Below are 23,885 nucleotides of genomic sequence, written 5' to 3' on the forward strand. Positions count from 1 at the left end.
AAGAATAATAAGCTGTAAATTTAAGGCATACATAGCAGGACATCAGCTGGGATATGTGGCATCACAAATATCCAATGGAAATAAATTTGCTGGATTAGAGGAGGAAAATAGAAATGTCTGGATTACTCTACAGATAGCCGGATGGTCTCGATGAGCCGAATGGTTACCTTCTCTGTCATAATGACTCTATGATTACGGCCTTAGAGGCATAAAGCTCAGCACCAGTTCCTCCCCTCGAAAACCTTGACAATTGTCAAATTCCCTTTTAGCCTGCATAACAGTTACAAAGAGCAAAGTAATTCATTGTATGCGAAACCCTTTGTGATGCTTATGAAATATGTGGTCAGACATAGCAGGTTTGAAAGTGGGGGAGCACATAAAATCGAGTGTGTGGCCTGCCTACCGTGCAACCCCCCCCCCCCCCCCCCCCCCCCCCCCCCCCGCCCCAATCCTCGCCTCAGAACTGTTTGAAATTTTACGAGGAATGAGAGAGGCGGCCGCTCACCCTTGCGCCTGTTGAGGCTTCATCCTACCATTGCCACTACTTTACCCAGGGCGTTGGGTAGCCCAAGCCATGTGGGAAGCTAGACAACCTTAGCTGCACAGGCTGGTTTCAGGCAATGTCGGGGGGGTCCTCCTTTTGCGGGCCCCCTGAGCCCATCAGAGACAAAGCCCCCACCCCAAGGTCATTCTCCCCCACTTTCATCCTCTCCCTTGGCCTGTTGAACCCAGCTCCACCACCCCTCACCAAGACCCCTGAGCTCAGGCTTACCTGGGCCCCCAGCCTGGTGGGACTTCCTGTAGTCCCAGTAGTGGTCACCACTCCCGGCAGCTCTGTAAGGTAGGACTTCTTCCTGAGAAAGGAACAGAAGTCTTGTTTTGAAATAATGAACTTTGCTGCCAGTGTTAAATTGCTGCGGGGCAGCTGTTGGGATTGTGGGCAGGCTCTGCCTGTCTTTTTAACCATGGCGCCCTGTAAAATCCAGCCCTGTATACATACCAGTTAATTTACTTTCCTTTAATCTCTCTTTGACTAGCTTGATTAAAGGATCAAGCAAGAAACTTTCATTCAGGGATTTTGTTTGGAAATTTTTTTTTTAATTTAAAATCCTAGGTGATTGCCCCTTTAGTTGATAATGACCATCCTTTGTGCTTAGTTTACAGATGAAAATGGCAATAAATTGAAACAAACGTATGGTGATTTCTGTAGCCATCACAAGGAGGCAGTCAGTTTCTTTAAAGAGCTACAACAACAAAATAAGAAATTCCAAAACTTTATCAGGGTAAGACCTCATTAATCACTTTTCTCTACAAAACCAAATAATGTGAAAGCAACAAAAATAAGCTTACATTTGTTTTTCCTTTATAGCAACAGAGCAACAATCTGCTGGTCCGACGCCTTGGTGTCCCAGAGTGTATACTACTGGTTACCCAGCGTATCACCAAGTACCCAGTCCTGCTTGAGCGAATACTGCATTACACAAAAGGTCAGTTTCAGGGCTGGTCAATTCACCCTGTTGTAATTATGGTTTCTCACATTACAACAGTGACTACATGTCAAAAGTACACAACTGGCAATAAAGTGTCCTGAGATGTCCTGAGGTCTTGAAAGGTGCTATACAACTGCAGGTCTTATTTATCTTCTCTTAAAAGATTATGAGGCACTTTTTGAATAAAATATAATGAGCTATCAATTAACAAAATTAGATACTGCCCACATTTGTTGCAGAACACCAAATTACAAATTCCAGTCAGTCTTTTATGCTTAGGCAATTTTCTGTGACATTTCACAGGAGATTTTCCAAGTATGAAAGATATATAAGAAGTTGTGATTTGGCTTCCTGCATGAAATGGACAGCATCTTCCAAACTTGCGACCTCTACCACCTGGAAGGACAAGGGCTGGAGATTTATGGGGATATTACCATCTGCAAGTTGGCCTCCAAGCTACACACCATCCTGACTTTGAACTATATCACTGTTCCTTCACTGTCATTGGGTCAAAATCTAGGAACTCTTTTCCTAACAGCACTGTGGGTGTACCTGCACCACATGGACTACAGTGGCTCAAGAAGGCAGCTCATCACTAACATCTCAAGGTCAATTAGGGATGGCAATAAATGTCAACCTAGCCAGCAATACTCACATCCCAAAACAAATAAAAGGAAAGATTATGGCTTTGAGCTAAACTGTAAACCGAGCAATAGCAAATTGGCAACCCATTTACATCTCTTCCAATTATATTTTTCCATTGACTTGCTATAGTGTAAAGAAGTGAGGGCAGTACATTGAGTATCACCTGGTGGTTATTTCTCCCTCCACATCTTTGGGGACACAGTGATGCTGGTGACGAATGTCACTGGTGGTTCACTGTTGCTTGCCATTTCTTCCATGTTCAGACTCATTACTTTGACCACCCATATACATCAACAATGTGGTTTTTACATTGTTGGCCTAATTGCAACTTTCCCAGCTGGTGCTGAAGGCCCATAGCTAGAAAATGAAAATCACGATTGGGACAATGAAACAGTTGCACAGTTGGATTGTCATCCTTAAGCCTTTGAATCTGCCTTACGACTTCAATTGGAAATACATTATTGTTCAGTGACAGTAGCCAGAATGAACAGGACTGCTTTTAATTGAAGGGATTCTGTACAGTGTAAACATATGAGTGTAGCTCGACAACTGACTGCTGATTTTTTATTTGTATCTGTTGCAAAATTTTATCTTGCTTATTTTCTGTCATCTGCAGGAATAATTTTCAATTTTCTACAGAAATTGCAAAAGCACTGCTCTCTAAAATTCTTATGCTATTGAACTGAGTGGGAAAACATGCAGAACATTTCTTCACTCGTGCTAATTTTTTATAAACTAAAATAAATTAACTTTTTAAATGTAAATATACATTGTAGCCACAATGCTACGGCGAATAATTGGCTAAGGCCAAAAATGGGCACAGGAAATGCAAGGCACAATTAACCTGCACCCGTTCATTCTGACATAGGACTTGAAGCCAACTTCGTGCTACCTGCTAATTTAAATGAGAGTAGTGTGCAGCTCAGCGTGAAGCATGTTGTTGAGCAGCTACGTGCCTCAGTAGGGGACCAAGTTTGTGTGGAGCTAGTACCACTTAAAGCTAGCTGCATGGGTGCTGGAAGTGGCTTGGGAAGAGTGTCCAAGCAGAAAGACTCAGTGACTTAACAGGGCAGAGAAAATGCTCCAAAGTCCCTTGTCACAGCACTGGTGGCTTTGGTGCTGGAGTTGGACAGGAAGAGAAAGATCTATTCTCAGAGGACCAGAGGAATTCCAAATAAATACTGTAAAGGCAGTGGAAGCGGATAACAGTCATTGCCTTGACCTCTCCCGGCAGTCTTTTGGGGCTGGTGTTAGGAGCGATCAAGGGTTATTCCAAAGTAGGTGGGAATCGGGTCATGCCACACTTTTCCTGCACAGAAGGTGGCATTTAGGGTGTTGTGTACCTTGCGATTTTCAAGATGGAACGTAGAGACAGTGGACTTCGCTGGGTTTAATGGCACTCTCCACTTTTAGAAATATTCAACCATTTTTAACAGATCAGAGTTTAGAGTGGCCTCCATTTCCTGGAAAGATTTTTGCCTGAGTTGTCAAGGCAACTTCATTAATGTAAATACATTTTTCTGATAATGTGGTGGGCATGTCACTTATGTAGATGTTAAAAAGTGTTAGTGCCAGGACAGACAGTGCCCCCTGGGCAACCAATGTTGAGAGTTCTTGATGTGTTGACCTTGATTGTAGGTAGACCTTCATCTTTCGGTTGTTCAGAAATATCCACAGCAGCATGGACCATTTCTGTACCAGTTCATGTTTCCACATAGTATTGTAGGCTGAGGAAATATCTATGAAAGCGGCTCCAGCCTTGAGTTTGCAATGAAAACCAGCCTCAGTGTTTGTGATGATAGCAAGGACTTGTTCACAGCAACTGCTTTGGAACCTAAAGCCAGCCTGCTCTTGAAGGTGGGATGAGTTAGTAAAGATTTAAAAAATGAGCCACTCCAGGAGCCCATAGATTATACAGAGCAGGGAAATGGGCCTGTAGCTTGCAGGCTCACCTGCAGGCTTTCTTAGTTTTGGCAGGGCTATTACCATCTCCTCACACTGGATTTGGAGAATGCTGTTGAGAAGGGTGTCAGTAGCCATTGTTTTTCTGGTGGGCCAAGATGGTTCTGGAAGTCCGGTGGGATAACATCTTTCCCAGCAGCTTTGGCCTTTTATGTGGTGGATAGGTCAACATCCAGTTCCACGAGGGTAAAGTAATCTGGCAGCCTGAAAAACTCTGGACAACTCGCCATCCCTACTCTGAGATTTTTCTTGACCTCTTACATGTGTTGTTTATTTATTGAGGGATCCCTTTCAGTTGGCCAGTAGTTTGGCAGCAACAGTATTAGCACTTACTTGGAGGTTAGCAGCCTTTGCTGGGTTTGACGCTCCAAAGTTTCCTCAGGAGGTTCCAGGATCTACTGAGTGCATAAAGTCCATGGATTCCATGTAGTCCAACCAGCCCTGCTGTCCACGGTTGTCCCAAAGATTTAAGCAGTGCTGTGGCCAGTGCTTGACATCTAGTACGCTAAAAGGTTGCTAAAAGAGGACCTTGCACTCAGGGCGCCAACAAGAGATGTACTGTGCTCTGAAACCTCGATGGCTGAGTACTGTGCATCCGATGTGGGCCTGAAGTCATCACACTAAACTCGTTGACACACAACTTCACTGAGTAATAAGGATCATCTCTGGAACTCTTAAGATCAACTCTGGTTCATTGGTTACCAGTCCTCTCAAATATCAATCCTCCCTCCACTCAACGGGATGCTGCAACACGCAAAGAAATAACTCTTAACAACAGCAACTTGGACCTCCCTGTCCATAGAGACCTTCAAGACCACCCAACTCATCTCTTGGCTCTGCAAAACCCGCTCTGGACATGAATCAAATATCTCCAGCTCCATAATACTGATGAAAACTGGAGGAAAGCTTGGGCAGAAAACACCCTCCCAAATAAACAGTCTACAACGCAACATTTGAACAACCAGGCTTCAAACTCCTCCGGAGCATGTGGACAACCCTCAGTAGAATACAGACTGGACATGGCTGATGTGCCACCTGATGTACAAGTGACACCTCAAAACCTTACCTGGCTGCAGCTGTGGAAACCCTGACCAAACCATGGAGCACATAATAACATCTTGCCCCTGACTTGAGTTTGAGGATGGCATCCTGGAGTTACACTTGCAATCCAGCAGTGCATTGGACTGGCCGGGGAACCTGACATTAAAATTGTGATAGTTTCAGCTCCTAAAGCCATACGAAAGAAATCGTCATTAATGCCAATGGTGTAGGCCTGATTACCTAGATGCAGTGCAGGAAGAAATTCACTGACCTCACACGAGTGGTCAAGGTCAATGAATGCCTCTTCAAATACCATATCCTGACAAATGTACAAAAACCTTACCCACCTCTCAATTCCCCATATCTCCTTCACTCAACAATCCTTATCAACCATGGCTCATTCGTAAAGTTCATTGTTTCAGATCACCCTTTCACACATAGCACTGCTGCAAGTTTCACAACCACAGCTCACACCTTGTGCACACTGCCAACCATTCAACTATGACAGGCACAACATCGAAATAGATCACACCAAGCTCATTGACATACCTCCCCCTCTTTTACAGGAGAGGGTGGTGCATAACAGCAGGCAAGTAGCACCTAACCATGGAGGTGCAGGCAAGTTTATCTGCATGTCTTTGACTGAGGCCATGGCCAGCAATGGGGCTGAAACCATTCCTATCTAATCCTCTTCTTCGCAACCCACTTCGTCCTCAATCCCTTCTGATTTAGAAACTGCAGATGATGTAAGCATACGCTGCTTGCTGTCCCACCCGTTACCTCACTGCAAACCTACTATGCCTTTCTCCTTTCAGATTACCCAGAACTGCCACCTTGCTAGGCAATTGTACAGGGGCAAGAAATGTTTGAGGAGCTAGAGACTAATGATGAAGAAACAAAGTGTTCAATCTCACTCTCACAGCCACTTGCTCAGATACTATTAGCTCCCTTACTTTAGAAGATTGCATAAATGTGGGATCTGCACGTGGTGAGTCACTGGGCATGGGTGGCCCGAAGCCTGGCAGGGTAAATAGGCTGCACATGTGCCAACTCCCCAGAGGGCAAGGTCACACCAGAACTCTTCTGCAGAAAAAGGCTGATGATTAATCCCAATCAAGTGCTTGGTGCATTGGCAGATCTGCCAGAAAGCCTGTGGCCACTGTCAGAGGTTTCTGGCACAAACTTTGTACAGAGCTTTGTGCTGAACTTGGAGCCCAGCCCCTGCAGCATGAAAGTGATGACTAATTCTATTAACACACTTGTGGACCCAACCATGATGCAGCATCTGATAGTTGATGCCTCAGCTTCCATTGCAGCACAAGGACAAGCCACTCATTGCCAAGTGCTTCACTGGAAGCGCAGACGGAAGTCAAGCAGTCTCAGTTCATTGCCAAGCAGGTGCAGGCTGTTGGCAAGGTGGCTGCAAATGCCAGTGCTCAAAGGGGTTTTCAGGGTATCACAGCAGTCTGGCAGTCTTCTGCAACAAATGACTAAGATTTCTGAGGCAACATCCCAGCAGAATGGTAATGGCTTCATGGATCACAAACTTGCTGTCCTCTGTCAGGATGACAGGATTTATACAGCCACCCTTCCAGTGTCCTTGCTTCTGCCTGTCAGCCAATCAGCCCAGGCTGCTGCCACCCATGCTAAGATGCTGCAGTTTTCCCAGGTGAGAACTGTTTGAGGACGTCCTGCAATGCTATCAACAGCCTGCCCCAGTGAAAGTCAGCAGCCTTCACCAGCCATGCTGCAACTACTGAGGTAGCACTGCTTAGGAGTGCCAGGACAGGCAAAGGCACTGCAGACAGGTACTAAGGGAATGCACTAGGTGATTAGTTGATTTTTGTATGGAATATTGAATGGCTTTTTTGATAATAGTTTGGAATGGTTGTTTAGTGGTGACTTTTATTTTAGCACTGTGGTTAAGAGAACGTTGTGATGGTCAATACCAGAGAGAAGGAAAGGTGTAGGGCTGTTGTTGAATGGGAAATTGAGGTCACATTCACTGGTAATACAGTCGGATAAGCTAATCACAGAGTGCCCGGCCAGAAAGAGCTATAGTTGTCTCCTCCCTTTCTCCTCCTCCTCTTCTTCCTCCTCCTCTTCCTGCTCCTGAGCTCACATCCCCAGAAGCAAAGATTATGCCATTATAATGGTAAGGTTGTGCAGGGTTGAACACACCATGATGAATCATGCCACATACTCTGTTGAATACTACAGGTATAGTGGATTCGATGGACTGAATAGCATCCCTCTGTGCCATAAATGACTCTAGAGCTCCTCCAGATCAGTACAGGCAGTGAAAGAGTTGCTTGAGTACTCCAGTGACCTGCCCGATGATGTTTTGTGTGACAGCATGGCTTTCATTATGCGCATGCTAGCCATGTTTTGTGAGTTGCACGTTGGAGTCATGAGTCAGAAGGTCAGCAGGTAGTCAAAGCAGTCAGCCTCTGGTTTGATGTAGTTACTGAAATATGGTGAACTGGCAGCAATGTGTACCATCTCCAAGATTCATTGCAGCAACTCACCAAGGCTCCTTCAACAGCACCTCCCAAACCCACGATCTCTACCACCCAGAAGGACAAGGGCAGCAGGCACATGGGAAATCCACCACCCACAAGTTCCCATCCAACCCGCTCACCATCCTGACTTGGCTATCATTGTTCCTTCACTGTCGCTGGGTCAAAATCCAGATGGACTGCAGTGGTCCAAGAAAGCCACCCTCTTGAGGTCAATTAGGGATGGATGAGCAACAAATGCTGGGCTAGCCAACAACGCCCTCACTTCTTGAAATAATTAAAAAAAGAAAATCCTGGATCAGGCTGTGATCCCAGCACAATGTATGCTGCACATGCCTAATGAGCCAGGTGGCAAGACAATGCAAAATTGGCCACCAGCCTCATTTGTTTATTGATGGAAAAGCTCAGCAGGTCTGGCTGCATTGATGGAGAGAGAAACAGAGTTAATGTTTTGAGGCCGTGTGACTTCTTCAGAGGTCTGGGGAAGAATCATACGGACTCAAAACATGAACTCCTTTTCTCCACAGATGCTGCCACACCTGCTGCGTTTTTCCAGCATTCATGTTTTTATTTCAGATTTCCAGCATCTTACACTTTTTTTTAATCATTTGCTTATTACTGTCTTTGTGATCATGACTGTACCCTCAGTTCTGGCACGTTGGCTGCCAGCTTAGGTAGTTTGAAGACTCTGGCAGTTTGGCGTGTGTTTGGGGGTGGGGGAGGTTGGGAGAGGACAGTCGGGATGAAGGTGAGTGGTAGCTGGCAGCAACCTGCAAATTTAATGTGGAGTTGGGGCAAGCACTCCATTCAGTTCTGTGTTTGCTTCAAACAGATTTTAGCTAAAGATGCCTAACTGATTAATAATGTACGGAAACTTTGTTTTATTATTCACAGAAGCAACAGAAGAGAATGAGGATATAACTAAATCTCTCAGTTTGATAAAGGATATAATAGTGGCAGTAGATACAAAGGTCAATAAATATGAGAAAGAACAAAAACTACTGGACATCTTAAATAAGTTTGAAAACAAAACATACGCCAAGTTAAAGAATGGCCGTACATTCCGGAAGCAAGACCTGATCAACAGAGGGAGGGAATTACAGCATGAGGGTTCGATGTATTGGAAAACAGCCACAGGACGATTGAAAGGTAAAGTAGCAATAGATTCAAAGTTCTCCCAAAAATTACACTTTCATTGCACATAAAGGGCTTTAAAAATTATCTTGTTAAAACTGGATGTGGGAAACGTGCATGGCTGTAAATCTTTTTGACACAACGGGCAGTTCCAAAGAAGTCGTGTTCAACTCGAAATGTTAACTCCTGTTTCTCTCTCCACAGATGCTGCCAGACCTGCTGAGTTTTTCCAGTGCTTGTTTTTATTTCAGATTTCCAGCATCCATAGTATTTTGCTCTTATTTTAGGCGTAATTTTGACTCTGGTGATGGTATAAAACACACAATATTGGCTCAGCTGTCCAATAAACACCTCTCCATTTTCGTCATTGTTTTGCACCATTATCTGAAGTCAAAATTACCCCCAGTTAATCAAATTGAAAGACTTCACAGCTGTTCAACTGTGGATTTAGTGAGCTTTAAAATGGTCTACTAATCAGCTCAATGCTTTCAGACAAACATTGAAAACCTACAGTGTCATGGCTGCCTAAAATGCACATATCTTAAAGCTTTTTATGAAATTCTTGGAGTTCTGTTCCTCCTCTTTTCCCTTCACAGCTCCTGTCCTAGGGAGTGTGGGTGATATAATGAAGTCATCGTTCAATGCTAACTGCTGCTAAGAATCCCTCTCTGCACTCTCTTAGTTCCCTGCCTTGTGTGCTTGTTTATCGATCCTATTGGTCATATGAAATGAGTCCCCAGTTGTTATGGCTTAGGAGGTGGAGGGAGATGGCTGGACATCTAATGAGGACATTGGAGATGGCCTTGATGGGAAGCCTCAAGCAGTTCTGAGTCTTGAGGGCATGACTTCAGCCTGCAGAATCACAAGTGGACCAAGGCAGGTCTGATTCAACTGGCCGTGCAACATTAACAAGGGCATTGGAAGAGTGAGTGACAGGGGAACCGTTTTGTTGTCATTCTGAGACAGGACAGCAGGTGCCACTATTGCCACTCTTCTGGAACTGCACCTTAGTGCTACTGTGGTTCTGCGCAAAAATAGAGTGCTAGAGGGATATGATATACTAGAATTAACCATCATACTGGTCCCTAGACACAAGCTAGCAACCATCTGGCTTTCTGTGACAGCTGTGTGATCTGCCATGACTTTTTTACCTCTAGACTTGACTGTTCAAACGTTCTTCTGGCCAGCCTCCCATCTTCCATCCTCCATAACCTTCAGTTCATTGAAAATTCTGTTGCCCGCACCCTAACTCACACCAGTTCCCACTCACTTATCTTCCCTGTGTTTGCTGACATACTTAGGCTTCCGGCCCAGCAACGCCTTAGTTTTAAAATTCTCACCCTTGTTTCTAAATCCCTCTATGGCTATGTCTTTTGTTATCTCTGTGACCACCTCCAACCTTACAGCCCTCTGAGGTTCTAGTATCGTGCACATTTCCTATTTTAATTACTCCATAATTGGTGGCTATACTTTCAGCTGCAGAAGCTTTGAGCTCTGGAATTGCCTTCCAAAACCTTTCCACTTCTTTACCTTCTGTTTTATTCAGTCACAGGATGTGGGCTTCGCTGGCTGGGCCAGCATTTGTTGCCCATCTCTAGTTGCCCTTGAGAAGGTGATAGTGAGCTGCCTTCTTGAACTGCTGCAGTCCATGCGATGTAGGTACACCCATAGTGCTGTTAGGATGGGAGTTCCAGGATTTTGACCCAGCGACAGTGAAGGAACGGCGATATATTTCCAGTTCAGAATGGTGAGTGACTTGGAGGGGCACCTCCAGGTGGTTGTGTTCCCATCTATCTGCTGCCCTTGTCCTTTTAGGTGGTAGTGGTTGTGGATTTGGAAGGTGCTGTCTAAGGAACGTTGATGAATTCCTGCAGTGCATCTTGAAGATGGTACACACTGCTACTACTATGCGTCGCGGTCGAGGGAGTGAATGTTTGTGGATGTGGTGCTAATCAAGCGGACTGCTTTTGTCCTGGACGGTGTCCAGCTTCTTGAGTGTTGTGGGAGCTGCACTCATCCAGGCAAGTGGGGAGTATTCCATCATGCTTCTGACTTGTGCCTTGTAGATGGTGGACAGGCTTTGGGAAGTCAGGAGATGACTTACTTGTCACACGTTTCCTAGCCCCTGACCTGCACTTGTAGCCACAATATTTATATGGCTAGCCCTCCTTTAAACTGCTTCTTAAAACCTACCTCTTTGACCAAGCTTTTGGTCATCAGCCCTCATATCTCCTTATATAGCTTGATATCAGATTTTGTTTCGTAATGCTCTTGTGGAATACCTTGGGATGCTTTACTGCGTTAGAGGTGCTATATAAATATAAGTTGCTGTTGTTGTGTCAAAGCTGTTACCAAAGGCTTCACCATTGGGTACGTCACTGTCATGTTAATGACGCTGGCCACTTAGCCCCTGCTGAACAGAATGGCCTCTCTGCTCTGTGTGCAAGTCCAAGTTCAAATTGGTGTTGGACTTGCACACGTCTTTGCTGGCATCCTGCCCAGTGTAGCTAGCATTTCTTGAAGCTCATCAGCCTTCTTTGGTAGACTGGGTCCTTTAATTATCTGAGTCCTCAGCAAAGCCAGTGTGAGTATTGCTCACTGATGCTCAGTTTGGGTTCTGGCAGGGTCACTCAGCTCCTGACCTCCTTACAGCCTTGTTTCAAACATGGACAAAAGAGCCAAACTGCAGAGGTGAGGTGAGAGTGACTGTCCTTGACATCAAGGCAGCATTTGACCAAGTGTGGCGTCAAGGAGCCCTAGCAAAACTGGAGTCATTGGGAATCAGGGGGAAAACACTCTGCTGGTTAGAGTCATACCTAGCACAAAGGAAGATGGTTGTGATTATTGGAGGTCAATCATCTCAGTTCCAGGACATCACTGCAAGAGTTCCTCAGGGTAGTGTCCTAGGCCCAATTATTTTCAGCTGCTTCATCAGTGACCTTCCTTCCATCATAAGGTCAGAAAAAGGGATGTTTGCTGATGATTGCACAATGTTCAGCACCATTCATGATTCTTCAGATATTGGAGCAGTCCATGTCCAAATGCAGCAAGACCTGGACAATATCCAGGCTTGAGCAGACAAGTGCCATTCGTGCCACACAATTGCCAAGCAATGGCCATCTCCACCAAGAGAAAATCTAACCACCACCGCTTGACATTCAATGGCATTACCATCACTGAATTTCTCATTATCAATATCCTGGGGGTTACCATTACCCAGAAACTGGAATAGACTAGCAATACAAATACTGTGGGTACAAGAGTAGGTCAGAGGCTAGGAATTCTGTGGTGAGTAACTCACCTCCTGATTCCCAAAGCCTGTCCACCATCTTCAAGGCACAAATCAGGACTGTGATAGAATACTGTCTACTTGCCTGGATTAGTGCAACTTCAACAACACTCAAGATGCTTGACACCATCCAGGACAAAGCAGCCCACTTGACTGGCACCCATCCACAAACATTCACTTATCACCGACGCACAGTAGCAGCAGTGTGGACCATACACAAGATGCACTGCAGGAATTCACCAAGGCTCCTTAGACAGCACCTTCCAAACCCACGACCGTTATCACCTAAAAGGATAAGGGCAGCAGATAGATGGGAATACCACCTCCTGGAAGTTCCCTTCCAAGCCACTCACCATCCTCACTTGGAAATATATCGTCATTCCTTCATTGTCGCTGGGTTAAAATCCTGAACTCCCTCCCTAACAGCACTGTGGGTGTACCTACACCATAAGAACTGCAGTGGTTCAAGAAGACAGCTCACCACCACCTTCTCAAGTGCCTGTGGAATTCGTTACCACAGAAAGTAATTGAGACCAAAACATTGTATACTTTCAAGAAAGAATTAGATACAGCTCTTGGGGCGAAAGGGATCAGAGGGTATGGGGAGAAAGCAGGAGCAGGTTATTGAGCTGGATGATCAACCATGATCATAATGAATGGCGGAGCAGGCTCAAAGAGCCGAATGGCCTACTCATGCTCCTAGTTTCTATGTAATTAGGAATGGGCAATAAATGCTGGTCTAGCCATTGACATCCACATTCCATGAATGAATAAAAAAAATCACACTCCAATGAGCTGGCATTGATGGCCTTCTCTCTCCCTGTCCTAGCTCCTGCATACTTGTTGCCAGTGGTTCACCACACGAAAACTCCCCCCACATCACATCCCCTAAAGTCCACGTGGTGCTAATCTCTATTGGTGCTTGCTAGGATGGAGTACTACGTCTTGAAAAAGGGGTGAAGGATTAGAGATTCATTTCTTACACAAGACAATTAAAGCCAGCAACTTTCATCTCAACAGTATCAGCCAGATATGAATCCAAAACTCAGAGGTAAAAGATTGTACCCAAGCTTTCTGAACCACCCAGATCCATAAATTAACGTTATTTTCAGATTTAAAATGCATTTCAAAAACTTAATCACAGTAATGCATGATGCCATCAGTAATGGACCCAAGCACCAGAAGATGCTCTTATTGTGTTCATATACTAAACTGGAAATTCAGGAGAAATTTGAAAACCAGACACAAGAATTAACATCACACAAATAACTAATAGCACCAAAAAGATATCTGAATTCTGTGTTTTAAGTTAACTTAACTTTGTTTCAGATATCACAGCTCTGCTTCTTACTGATGTGCTGGTTTTCCTGCAGGACAAAGACCAAAAGTATACTTTTGCAACTGTGGTAAGTTCAACTTATTTTACCTTAAACATTTTAAAGCTGACTTACCACGAAAAAAAGAAATAGCCATTTTCCTGAGGTTACCATTGATCTTCTATTGAAATTACAGTGAGAAATCGGGAGAAGCCATTTGGGAATTCTACCCCCTAATTTTTATAGTACAAAATAGTACCCCGGGATATGCAGTGTTCATTCTGCTTCTAATATCTATAGTAGAATTTGATGATGCGCTAATTCATAAGTTCACTGTCTTTCTGCATTGACCAGCTCCATTGGAACTGCACTTATATGGCCCTACTGCTACTATCTTGGCCACAATTATGCACCCCTGTAATGGCTTCACACTCCTGCTGAAATGAAGAAATGAGAGAGAATTAGGCTGAGTATCCACCAATCACCTATTCATCTCCCTCATTTTTATTCCTCATCTGTGTGCTGCCCTTGTTCACAAAATCTGTAAGCATGGGTTTAGCTTTCTTAGGCATGTTGGTGATACCCAGTATTGATAGCTCTTTTGCATTTCTCTCACTCTTTCAAGCACTTGGGTGCTGCTTGTCCGACATCAATTTTCGAATAATTCGTTACTTCCTTAGCTGAATATTGGGAAGACCAGAACCATGGTTCTTAATGCATTCCACTACTCAGTTCCCTTCACATTGACTCTATTTCTGCTTAGCCTCCCACTCAGGTTCAATAACCTTGATATCCTGTTTGATCTTGAACTGTGTTTCAAACCTAGTATTCTGTCCACAGCCATGACTACTTTTCATCCCCGAAATCTCTACTCATAGATCAGATTCCCTCTACACAAACATTTCTCAGGACTTTTGTTACCTCCAACTCTAATTATTCCAGTGCTTTCTTTACCATCCTTCCTTGGACCACAGCCCATAAACCCTGTGAACTCTAACCTGCATCAACTGTTGCACACTTACCTCTGAGCCAGAAGGTTGTGGGTTCAAGTCCCACTTCAGAGACTTGAGCACAAAATTTAGGCTGACAGTTCATTGCAGTAATGAGCAAGTGCTCTAATGTTGAAGGTGCCATCTTTTGGATGAGACATCAAATTGAGGCTCCCATCTGCCCTCTCTGGTGGGTATAAAAGATCCTATGACACTATTTGAAGGAGAGCAGGGGAGTTCTGCACTGTCTCCTGGCCAATGATTTTTCCCTCAGCCAACCTCACTGGAACAGATTTTCTGGTCATTATTACACTGTCCCCTTCAGCCTTTGGTTTCCTGTCTATCCCACCATTTGTGCTGGACCTGTCCACTGCCTAGACCCAGCTCTCAAGAATTTACTCCTGACTAAATTTCTCTGCCTCTCTCTTCCTTCAAAGATCTGCTCAAATTCAATTTTTTCTGCCAAGTCTTTTTTTGACCCTGTATAAAGTTTACCTTTGCTAAGGAAATTTTTTCAGCAGAGCAAAGGGGTTAAAATATTGGTGTCCACCTGTATGTATCATTTTAACTCAAAGAAGTTAATTTCAAAATGAGAAATAACCTGTATTCTGAAACTTGCATCGTTTATTTATTAACTACAAATATTTAACTCTTTGTTCTTTTTATGCAACTTTGAGAACACTAGACACACATGAAGCTAAATTACATTGCTTTACGGTTTTTTTTGTTTATTTACATGTTGTTTTGAATTGTTCACATCAGGACCAGAAGCCTGCAGTTATCTTGCTGCAGAAATTAATTGTCCGAGAAGTAGCAAATGAGGAACGAGGAATGTTTTTGATTAGTGCTTCATCTGCTGGACCCGAAATGTATGAAATGCACACCAACTCAAAGGAGGACAGGAATAATTGGATGAGACTGATCCGAATGGCAGTGGAAAGGTACTGAAACACTGTCCCAAATCTATTTCAGATGTAATAATCTGTGGTGACAGAAGAGAAATTACTCCAGAAGCGATTCAATTTTTTTGTAATTTATTGTTTCTGTTGTGAATGTTATCATGTTTATTGCATAACATCTTTCTCAGTTTATTTTCTGTCACAAATGATGCACAATGCACCCGAAGGAAACATTTTACTTCTTTACCCTTATTTTTTCATGGGATGTGGGTGTCACTGGCCAGCATTTGTTGTCCACCCCTAATTGTCCTTGAACTGAGTGACTTGCTCGGCCATTGCAGAGGATAGTTAAGAGTCAACCACATTGCTGTGAATCTGGAGTCACGTGTAGGCCAGACTGGGCAAGGACCGCAGATTTTCTCCCCTAAAGGACATTATTGAAGGAGATGGATTTTTAACACCAGTGACGATTGTTGTCATGGTCACTATTACTGAGGCTAGCTTTATATTCCAGATTTATGAATTAATTGAATTTAAATTCCATCAGCTGCCATGATGGGATTCGAACCCATGTCCCCAGAGAATTAACCCAGGCCTCTGGATAACTAGTTCAGTGACATTACCCCTATGCTGCTATCTCCCCTAAAGCACTGAATATGAGCTCCAGTTAACAGAGATACCAGATTTTTAAAAATACCTGTCATTAAGGATGAATTAGACAGATAAATGCAATCATTAGAGTTGATGAAGAATAAATGTCTGTGCTGACGGATACTTTCTCGAGCTTAACTAAGTCAGTTACTCCCATACGTGGCCTGAACATGTTGCCTTGAGAGTTGACACACAAGTCCCTTTATGTACTTATACAATTGAATGTAACAATAACATCTACTTATAGTCTGGACAGGATACTCACAACTTCCACATTCGCATTTCTTTAATCTCTCTGAAGACAGACCGTGCAAATCCTTGTTGACATCAAGCTTGACATGCATTGCAAAACTGCTTTATTTCCTGCCATTTAAACACGTAGAGGAAAATTAAAACTGGATTCATGTATTCTTGCCAACACAATGTGTCTTTGCATCTTAATATAAGAATAATGAAAACACTATGGGCGGAATTTTCTGAGCCTGCTGGTGCTGGGTGTGATAGGTGGCATGCGGGAAAAGTATGGCGCGACCTGCTTCACAACGGCGTGAAGGCAAGTCGCAATCATCCACTCAGCCACCAGTGATGGGCCACGTTTCCCGCCACCGGTCAGCAGGGAGCTAATTGTAATGCATCAGCAAATAATTAAAAGGCCATCCCGCCAGGTTCTTGGAACCCCGCTGTATCGTCCATCCACGTCAGTGGGAAAGCACGCCAGCGTGTTTCACAACAGCACACAGGCAACATGCACTTGGTGGCCTTCACTTTGGGGGAACTGAGGCGAGTGAGCAGCAGCGTTCTCCACAGCTCGCCTGTTCTTTACAGGCCTTAGGGATGCCAGGGCGGGGGGCGAGGGAAACCAATCCCTGGCCCTAGAGGCGACTGCTGAGGAGGGGGTGTCCGGGGGCAAGTGCTGGCCAGCCTTGGAGGCGTTCGTTGTCGGGGGGGGGGCGGGGGGGAGGGCGGTGACAAGTGCTGCCCTGGCGCGCTGCATCCTGCGCACAGGCAATGGAGGTGGGTGTCAGGTTAAGCGAGGGAAATGGCCACACAATAGGGACACCTGTATAAACTGACCATGCCTCTGCAAGTGAGACAGATCAGGTGCAGCCACAGTGATATGGTTGGGGTTGGGCTGCTAGACTGTCCACCTATGCAAGCAATACAGAGGCATCAAAGGGCCACAAAGTGCTCCATACCTTACCCCACCTCCCCGGCACAGACTTTGGGTCTGCCACCACTTCGTTGATCCTGAAGCCCCTCTGGAGGGCCAAGACTTGGTGGGCCCCGACCTGCTTTCAGGGTCCCACTGTGTGGCGGTGGCATCCTTCTCGGTCTGTGAAGCTGGAGCTGCGGAGGTCATGGAGAGGGGAGTCTGATAGGCTGGTCACTCTCAGAGTCACCTGGGTGGATGGCCCCAGAGTGTGCACCTCCTCCCTATGGGTGCCCCAGGGCCCCTGGCTAACTCTGTGAGCAGAAGGGGGTAGCTGGAGTGAGATCAAGCTGCTTCGTACCCCTCTCGCGTACATACTGTTGGAGGCCAACTATGGCATCAGCGATGGAGTTCAGCCCACGCAGCAGTGCAGGAGGGACGTCCTGGACCAAGGTCTCCATGGCGGCTGCCATCCTGCCAGTGTTGACCTCGGTGTGTTGCAATGCCGGTGCTGTCACCTCAGCCTGAAGGCAGACGGACTCCTTCATTGTGCCTTGCAATCTGAGGAGTGCAGCGGACATCCCTTCCTGATGTTCCTGAGCTTGCCTTTGCAGCTTCAGCAACTGTGACATGACCGAGTTCGGAGGCTCATCATCTGACTTGGACTCAGCAACGTTCTGGCCTCCAGCAGTCTTCCGAGTGCCAGGGACCTGCCACCACCTGCTGTGGATCAGACAGTGCCACGTGCTCACCAGATTGTGATCCTGAGGTTACTCTAAAGCTAGGTCCCATCAAGGTGTGTGTCTCTGCGCTGATGGAGGTTGTGTGTGAGCGCTCTGACGGGACCTCAGGGAAGGTGCCTTCAGATTCCGCTTCAGAGGTTTCTTCAGAGCTTGATTGGAGGCCCTGGGTCCTGGACAGCTGTTTGGCAGAAGTGCCTGCGAAAGCAAGAGGAGATAATTAGTGCATGGCAGTGGCCTGTAAAACAGGACACCTCATCCACAGCATGGTTGTCTGATGGATGTTGCACTGCTGGTAGAGCAGCACCGATCTCACCATCAGCACAGGACTGGTCCCGGTCATCACCGGCCAGCTGGATGGCTCTGATTTTGAATTCTGTCAGAACTCGATCTCCGGCATCCCTCCACCTATCTGCGACCTTTGCCCTTCTGTTGTGAGCCAGTTTGTCCTGCATGGATAGAGATGGAGAGAGCATATCAGGACGCCTGCCGGGCCAGATGATAAGTGTGCCCGGCCTGTGTGGGTGGTGCCACAGATGGGATAAGGACAATGACAGTGTGTGTGAAAGAGTGAATGGTGATGTCCCTTGCACTGGCAGTGAGTGAGGGCCCTGTGGATGTGTGATGGGGTTGTGAGTGTGAGAGTTCAGAGTGATGAAAAGAGTGACTTACCCTGGTGGAACGGAGGAGATCATTCATTCTTTTGTGGCACTGGGTGCTTGCCCTCGTCTGCAGGGCGTTTGCGCTGACCACCGCTGCTACCACCTCACAAGCCCGGTTGGTGACTTTGCTGCCCATCCTGTGGCCAGAGTGAGGGTAGAGCACATCCCGGCAGGCCTCCACGGCACCCAGCGGTCTCTTGAGGGACCCTTCGTTGAAGCGGGGTGGGGGCGGGGCGCTGCAGTCTTTTTTCCTTTGCTGGCCATGTGTTCCGAGCAGCAGTGGTGAGCTGGTGGCAATGAGCGCTTTACTTGCGGCTGCCTTTTAAAGATGGCAGCCGGCTTGATGCAACAGTCGGGTGATGGCAGCGGGCAAATGAGAGCCCATTCGCCATGGAAACGGTGTGCTTTACGGGAGTGAATAAATAATGAGGTGGGTTCAAGACGATACTGCGTGAAAACCCACCATTTTCGTCAGCGGGTAGGACTCCATTTTATCCGCCCACTACCACACTTAGTGCAATTCTGGGAAACTTCCACCCTGTGATACCCTACTTCACTGGGTTGCCTTAGAATCATAGAATTGTTTGGTGCAGAAAGAGGCCATTGTGGCTATGCTGCCTCTTTGGAGATACTATCCCATTTGTCTCACTCCCCTGCTCTTTCACAAATTCCTGTAAATATTTTCCCCTTTAAGTTTTTTTTCAAATTCCCTTTTGAAAGTTATTGCTAAATCTGTTTCCACCACCCTTTCAGACAGATTGTTCCAGCTCATCATAACTCACTGGGTAAAAGAATATCTCCTCATGCCACCTCTGGTTCATCCATGTCTCCTGGTTACCAAACCCATCTGCCGCAGGAAACATTTTCTTCTTACACTTTCAGAAACATTCATGATTTTGAACACCTCTGTCAAGTCTCCCTGTGACTTACTCTGCTTGGAGAAAGAACAACCCTAGCTTCTCCACACTCTCCACATAACTGAAGTCCCTCATCCCTGGGACCATTCAGTAAATATCTTGACTAGGTGATGGTGGTACCATTGAATGTCACGGAGGGATGTTTCAACTCTCTCTTATTGGAGATGGTCTTGGCCTGGCACTTGTGTGTTATCAATGTTAGTTTCCATTTATAAGCTCAAGCCTTGATGTTGTCCAGATCTTGTAGCATGTCAGAATGATGCTTCGTTATCTAAAGAATGGCAAATAGAACTAAACACTGTGCAATCACTAATGAACATCCTTATAATTAGCTGTAAAATATGTTGGAATGCCCTGAGGTAGTAAAAGATGATTCGTAAATACATGGTCCTTCATTCTTGCCTTTGTTGTTGCTGGTAATTGTTAAAGCATATCTAGGTGCATATATGACAACATAAGGCTTTCATTACCTCCTTCAATGGAAAGGTGGACAAAACAACAGATACCAAATTTGTGGCATAAATTTGAGAACAGAGGTGGCCTTCATTGCCAATAGTTGTGAAGAATAAGTGTTCTTTTCAGTCTTTGTAGACCTGATGACATAGATTGTTATTAAACCATGAGCTTGAGCTGCTTCATGCACAGCCTCTCTGACATGAGTGCCGCCTAAGGTATCTTATTCTGTAAGTTTGTACCTTGTTTATCCTACGTGCTTTTGAACCATCCTCAGCTAGTGCAGTGAGACATCCAAAATTAGCCACTGTTTACAAGCTTTGAGCCGTAAAACTCTTGTATTACTTACTTCTGTCAGTTCTGTGATTACTACTTACTTCCCTTAGTGCACAGTAAGACTTGAAAATCTCCTTTGTTAGGCTGACTACTCCAGCTGTGACCTACAGTTCAGTGCTCCCTTGTTTTGAATCCTTCTTTTGCCAACCTGCAAAAGTTTTTCATGAATGACTTTTAATAAGGCTTTAAAGCCTTGTTATTCATTTTACTAATTTCCTAAGAATTCATTTTTGAATAAAAAGAATCCACAGAGCAATACTGAGCATGACAAATAGTTCATTATGCTTGGTTCTTCAATTCTACTGCACAGCCTCGAGTAGCACACCAGTTGATACTCTGCCCCTTAAATGATTCTTGGATTGACCCCAGGACACTGGATTCACTGATCCTCCAAGCTGGCTTCATCGGTCAACCTGGTGCCACCCCAGACTTGAAATTCTGACTCCTTAAAATAGTCTCTTCCATGTCCTCTATTTACAACTAGGGCATGTCTCTCCTAATCTCTGCCGTATCTATGTAACTACAATCACAGCTGTGTCCATTCATTGGTACATTTTGCCTGCTGCTCTGCATTTGAACCCATTACTTCATTCTACTTTTTCTACCCCCTTCTGGTCCCTCTCTCTCCATTCTTCCCTTCCTGTCACTCAATCGTGTCACCTTTAAGTCCTGCCCTCTTGGATACTTTGCCCCCTCAGCCCTACCTAATGCATCTTTAAATTTCTGTTTTCCAGCTGCCATTCCAAGTTTGAATCCCACTTAAAAAAGCACACAGCTACCTTCCGTATATCTTTTTACATTCAATGAAGGGACAATGGATGCCTCCATGACTGCCAGTCCCAATCCCAATTGTCTCATCCCCCCCCCCCCCCGCCCCGGATCACCGTCCACCACAACTTCATCCTCTTGTGGCCCAAAAGTTCACTGACTAACCTTGTCAACCTCCTTTCCATTCCATTCATTCCACCTTGTCTGACCCCTTGGATTCTGCCAGTAGATCAGCAACCAGTGCTCCTTTCCATCTTCCCCTTCAGAATCTCTATTTACAAACAACCCTTGCCATCCATAACATTATTGGGGATGATTGCATTGGTATCAATTTGTCTGTGAATGACGATACTTGCCCCTTTCTAAAGCCTCACCGCCCAGCTGTAGTTTCAGCTACCTGCCAAATTGCAGGAGTGTCAGCATGACTTACCAACCTATCACCATAACACAACCTGGTCAGTCCCCTACACCTCCATATTTTCTATTCTTTGAAGAAAGCATCTCATCTTAAATTCTTAATGCCCCCACGAAGCCCCATACCAAGTTTCTTACTGAGATATTCTCCTTCCTTTCCTCCCTCGGCCTCTACACTGAATGTCTCATCCTCAGTGATTTCCATCTCTATCTTTGTTTTCATTATCTTCCCTAAACCTTCCCTCCAATTAAACTCTCTCTCATATTCATGGATAAGCCTTCCGTTATGCTATTTTTCATGGAGACTCTACTCCCATTGTCTCGATTGCTGACTGGGCCAATCTCCAAACACCACCTTGTGCTACTGATCATCCATATCTCCCTAGCCCCTTTCAACTCCACTAGTTCATCCATCCCTAGGAAAGGAAACTCCCCAAATTGCTTTAAGAACTCAAACCCTCAGCTGCCTACCTATTGACTTTTGACCATGCATTCACCAGGATTCGATCACACCTGGTTCACCCATCAATGATGAAATCTGCTACGTTCAAGGCTCGCTTTCCTCAGCTAGAACTGACCGCTATTCCAGGATAAACTTTGAGAGCAAAGATAATCCTTGCCTTCTTTCACCACTAACAAATATCTCTTCAAACCTGATTTATAAATGGGAGCTATTATTTAAGAAGCTTGAACAAATGCGTTTTAAATCAGCAGGTAAATTGGCAACACAGTGGGTAGAATTTTAAGGTCATCGGGTGGGCGCAGTGAGCTAGCCTGGGAGCGGCCTGGAAACGTCCCGCCGCCCGTGATCAGCCCCCGACCATGATTTCACTCTGGCTGGCGAATTAACATCCAGCCAGTGTGAAAGGTGCTCTGAAAGACTCAGCGCTGTCGGGGGTAGGGGCAGGAGGAGGGTGAGCGCTCAAGTTTGCGCAGGTGCGGGGGCACGCGCAATGAAAGCTGCCTGAAGGCGGAGAGCTACCTCAGGTAGCTGAAGAATGGGCAGGGTGAGGTTTCGACCAGTCATTAGAAAATTTTTTTTAAAATTTTAACACTTATAGTTAACATGCGCCCCCCCCCCCCCCCCCCCCCCACTCCCACTCCAGTGACAGAGTCATATGAAGGGACATGTTTTATAAGATTTCAAAAATCTTTAATTTTTATTTGGAAAAATGTTCATCTCCAGGAGGCAGCTCTGTACCTCAGGGAGATTTTCAAGTGTGCACCCGTGCGCATGCACAAAGTTCATGCTCACCCTCCTCCTCTACTCCGCACAGGCAGCACTTAGCACTGCGGTGCAAGTTTCACACTGGGCGGGCCTTAATTGGTCCACCAGCATGAAATTGCAGTCCGGCCCCTATCATGGGCGGTGGTTGGCTTCTCGGCCACCCCCACCAAGCCCACCCCCCGCTCCACCCCAAGGCCCACCTGACAAGGGAAAAACCCTCCCCAATGAATTTCTTTAAAGAATTCACTGCCTTTATCAATTATAGTTCAGAATCTATTTGGTCTAAATCCAAGCAAAAATGATAAGAAACTCTACATCCCTTCAACAAGCAATTTACAGTGTCACTTTACCCAATTAGGCAAAATTAAAATTCCATACAAAAGTTATGGGGGATAACTTTCTGGATGGCGTGGACCTGATCACCGCTCGCGATCGGGTCCGCGCCACCATTTTACGCGGGTGGAACAATTAAGGCCTGCCCAGTGTACTTCACGACTCCCATGCGTAACGGGAGTGGGCGGGTGGTGCCTGCTGGGTCCAATGGCAACCCGGCGGCCTGTATAAAGGAAGGCCTGGCAGCCTTGGAAAGGCTGCGCACAATGGCTGGGCGAAGGGATCTGCAGAGGGGCAATGGAGGTGGCGCAAATCCAGAGGGTAGACCATGGGGTAGGGCGGGAGTGCCATTATGGCCCTCGTTTTTCCAATGACTGCCTTGCTGGCCTCTTCAAGGAGGTGGCAGCACGGTGGGAGGTGCTGGTTCCCCAGGACGGGAGGAAGAGGCCCCCCCACATGACAAAATGTGCCTGGGAGGAGGTGGCGGAGAAAGTGAGCTCCCGTGACATGGTGCAGCACACCTGGATCCAGTGTCACAAGCGCTTCAATGACTTGTTGCGCTCTGGAAGGGTGAGGACAATGTTGACATTGGTCACTTAACCCAGCAGATCGGCTTTCCCCCTGCTGCTGCCCACCGCCCCCCCTCACTGAGTCTGAGTGTAGGGACTGCATTGAATCATTGATGGCATGTGTCCTTCACTGGGTGGGCCAGCAGATATTGCCCATGCCAAGGTCAGCCTGAGAGGGTGGTGAAGAGATGGGGTCTGCCCCCGCAGCATGTGTTACACTGAGACCCACATTACTGTTTTGGGGGCAACGTGGAGGAACTGCACCTAGGCACAGACCTAGAACTCCAGGACATGTCCAAGTCAGGGTGATGACATGCTGGGAGGGGAGCTTCAAGGTGGCTTGGCAGCGAACCATCTGCTGCACTCTGCGCTCCAAGTGC

The 23,885-nt window shown here is 45.9% G+C and overlaps 1 protein-coding gene across 2 annotated transcripts in view; it reads left to right on the forward strand.

Annotated features, from left to right (window-relative positions):
* Nucleotides 1–23,885, forward strand: part of arhgef28a (Rho guanine nucleotide exchange factor (GEF) 28a) — a 535,445-nt gene that overhangs the window by 363,206 nt on the left and 148,354 nt on the right. For both annotated transcript variants that reach the window (XM_041186008.1, XM_041186009.1), the window contains 5 exons: nt 1,158–1,283; nt 1,370–1,487; nt 8,552–8,806; nt 13,410–13,486; nt 15,148–15,326. In XM_041186008.1, coding sequence (XP_041041942.1) covers nt 1,158–1,283; nt 1,370–1,487; nt 8,552–8,806; nt 13,410–13,486; nt 15,148–15,326 — 755 coding nt within the window. The remainder of the gene's footprint in view (nt 1–1,157; nt 1,284–1,369; nt 1,488–8,551; nt 8,807–13,409; nt 13,487–15,147; nt 15,327–23,885) is intronic.

Source organism: Carcharodon carcharias, chromosome 4 (assembly GCF_017639515.1).
Source record: "Carcharodon carcharias isolate sCarCar2 chromosome 4, sCarCar2.pri, whole genome shotgun sequence".
Lineage (NCBI taxonomy): Eukaryota > Metazoa > Chordata > Chondrichthyes > Lamniformes > Lamnidae > Carcharodon > Carcharodon carcharias.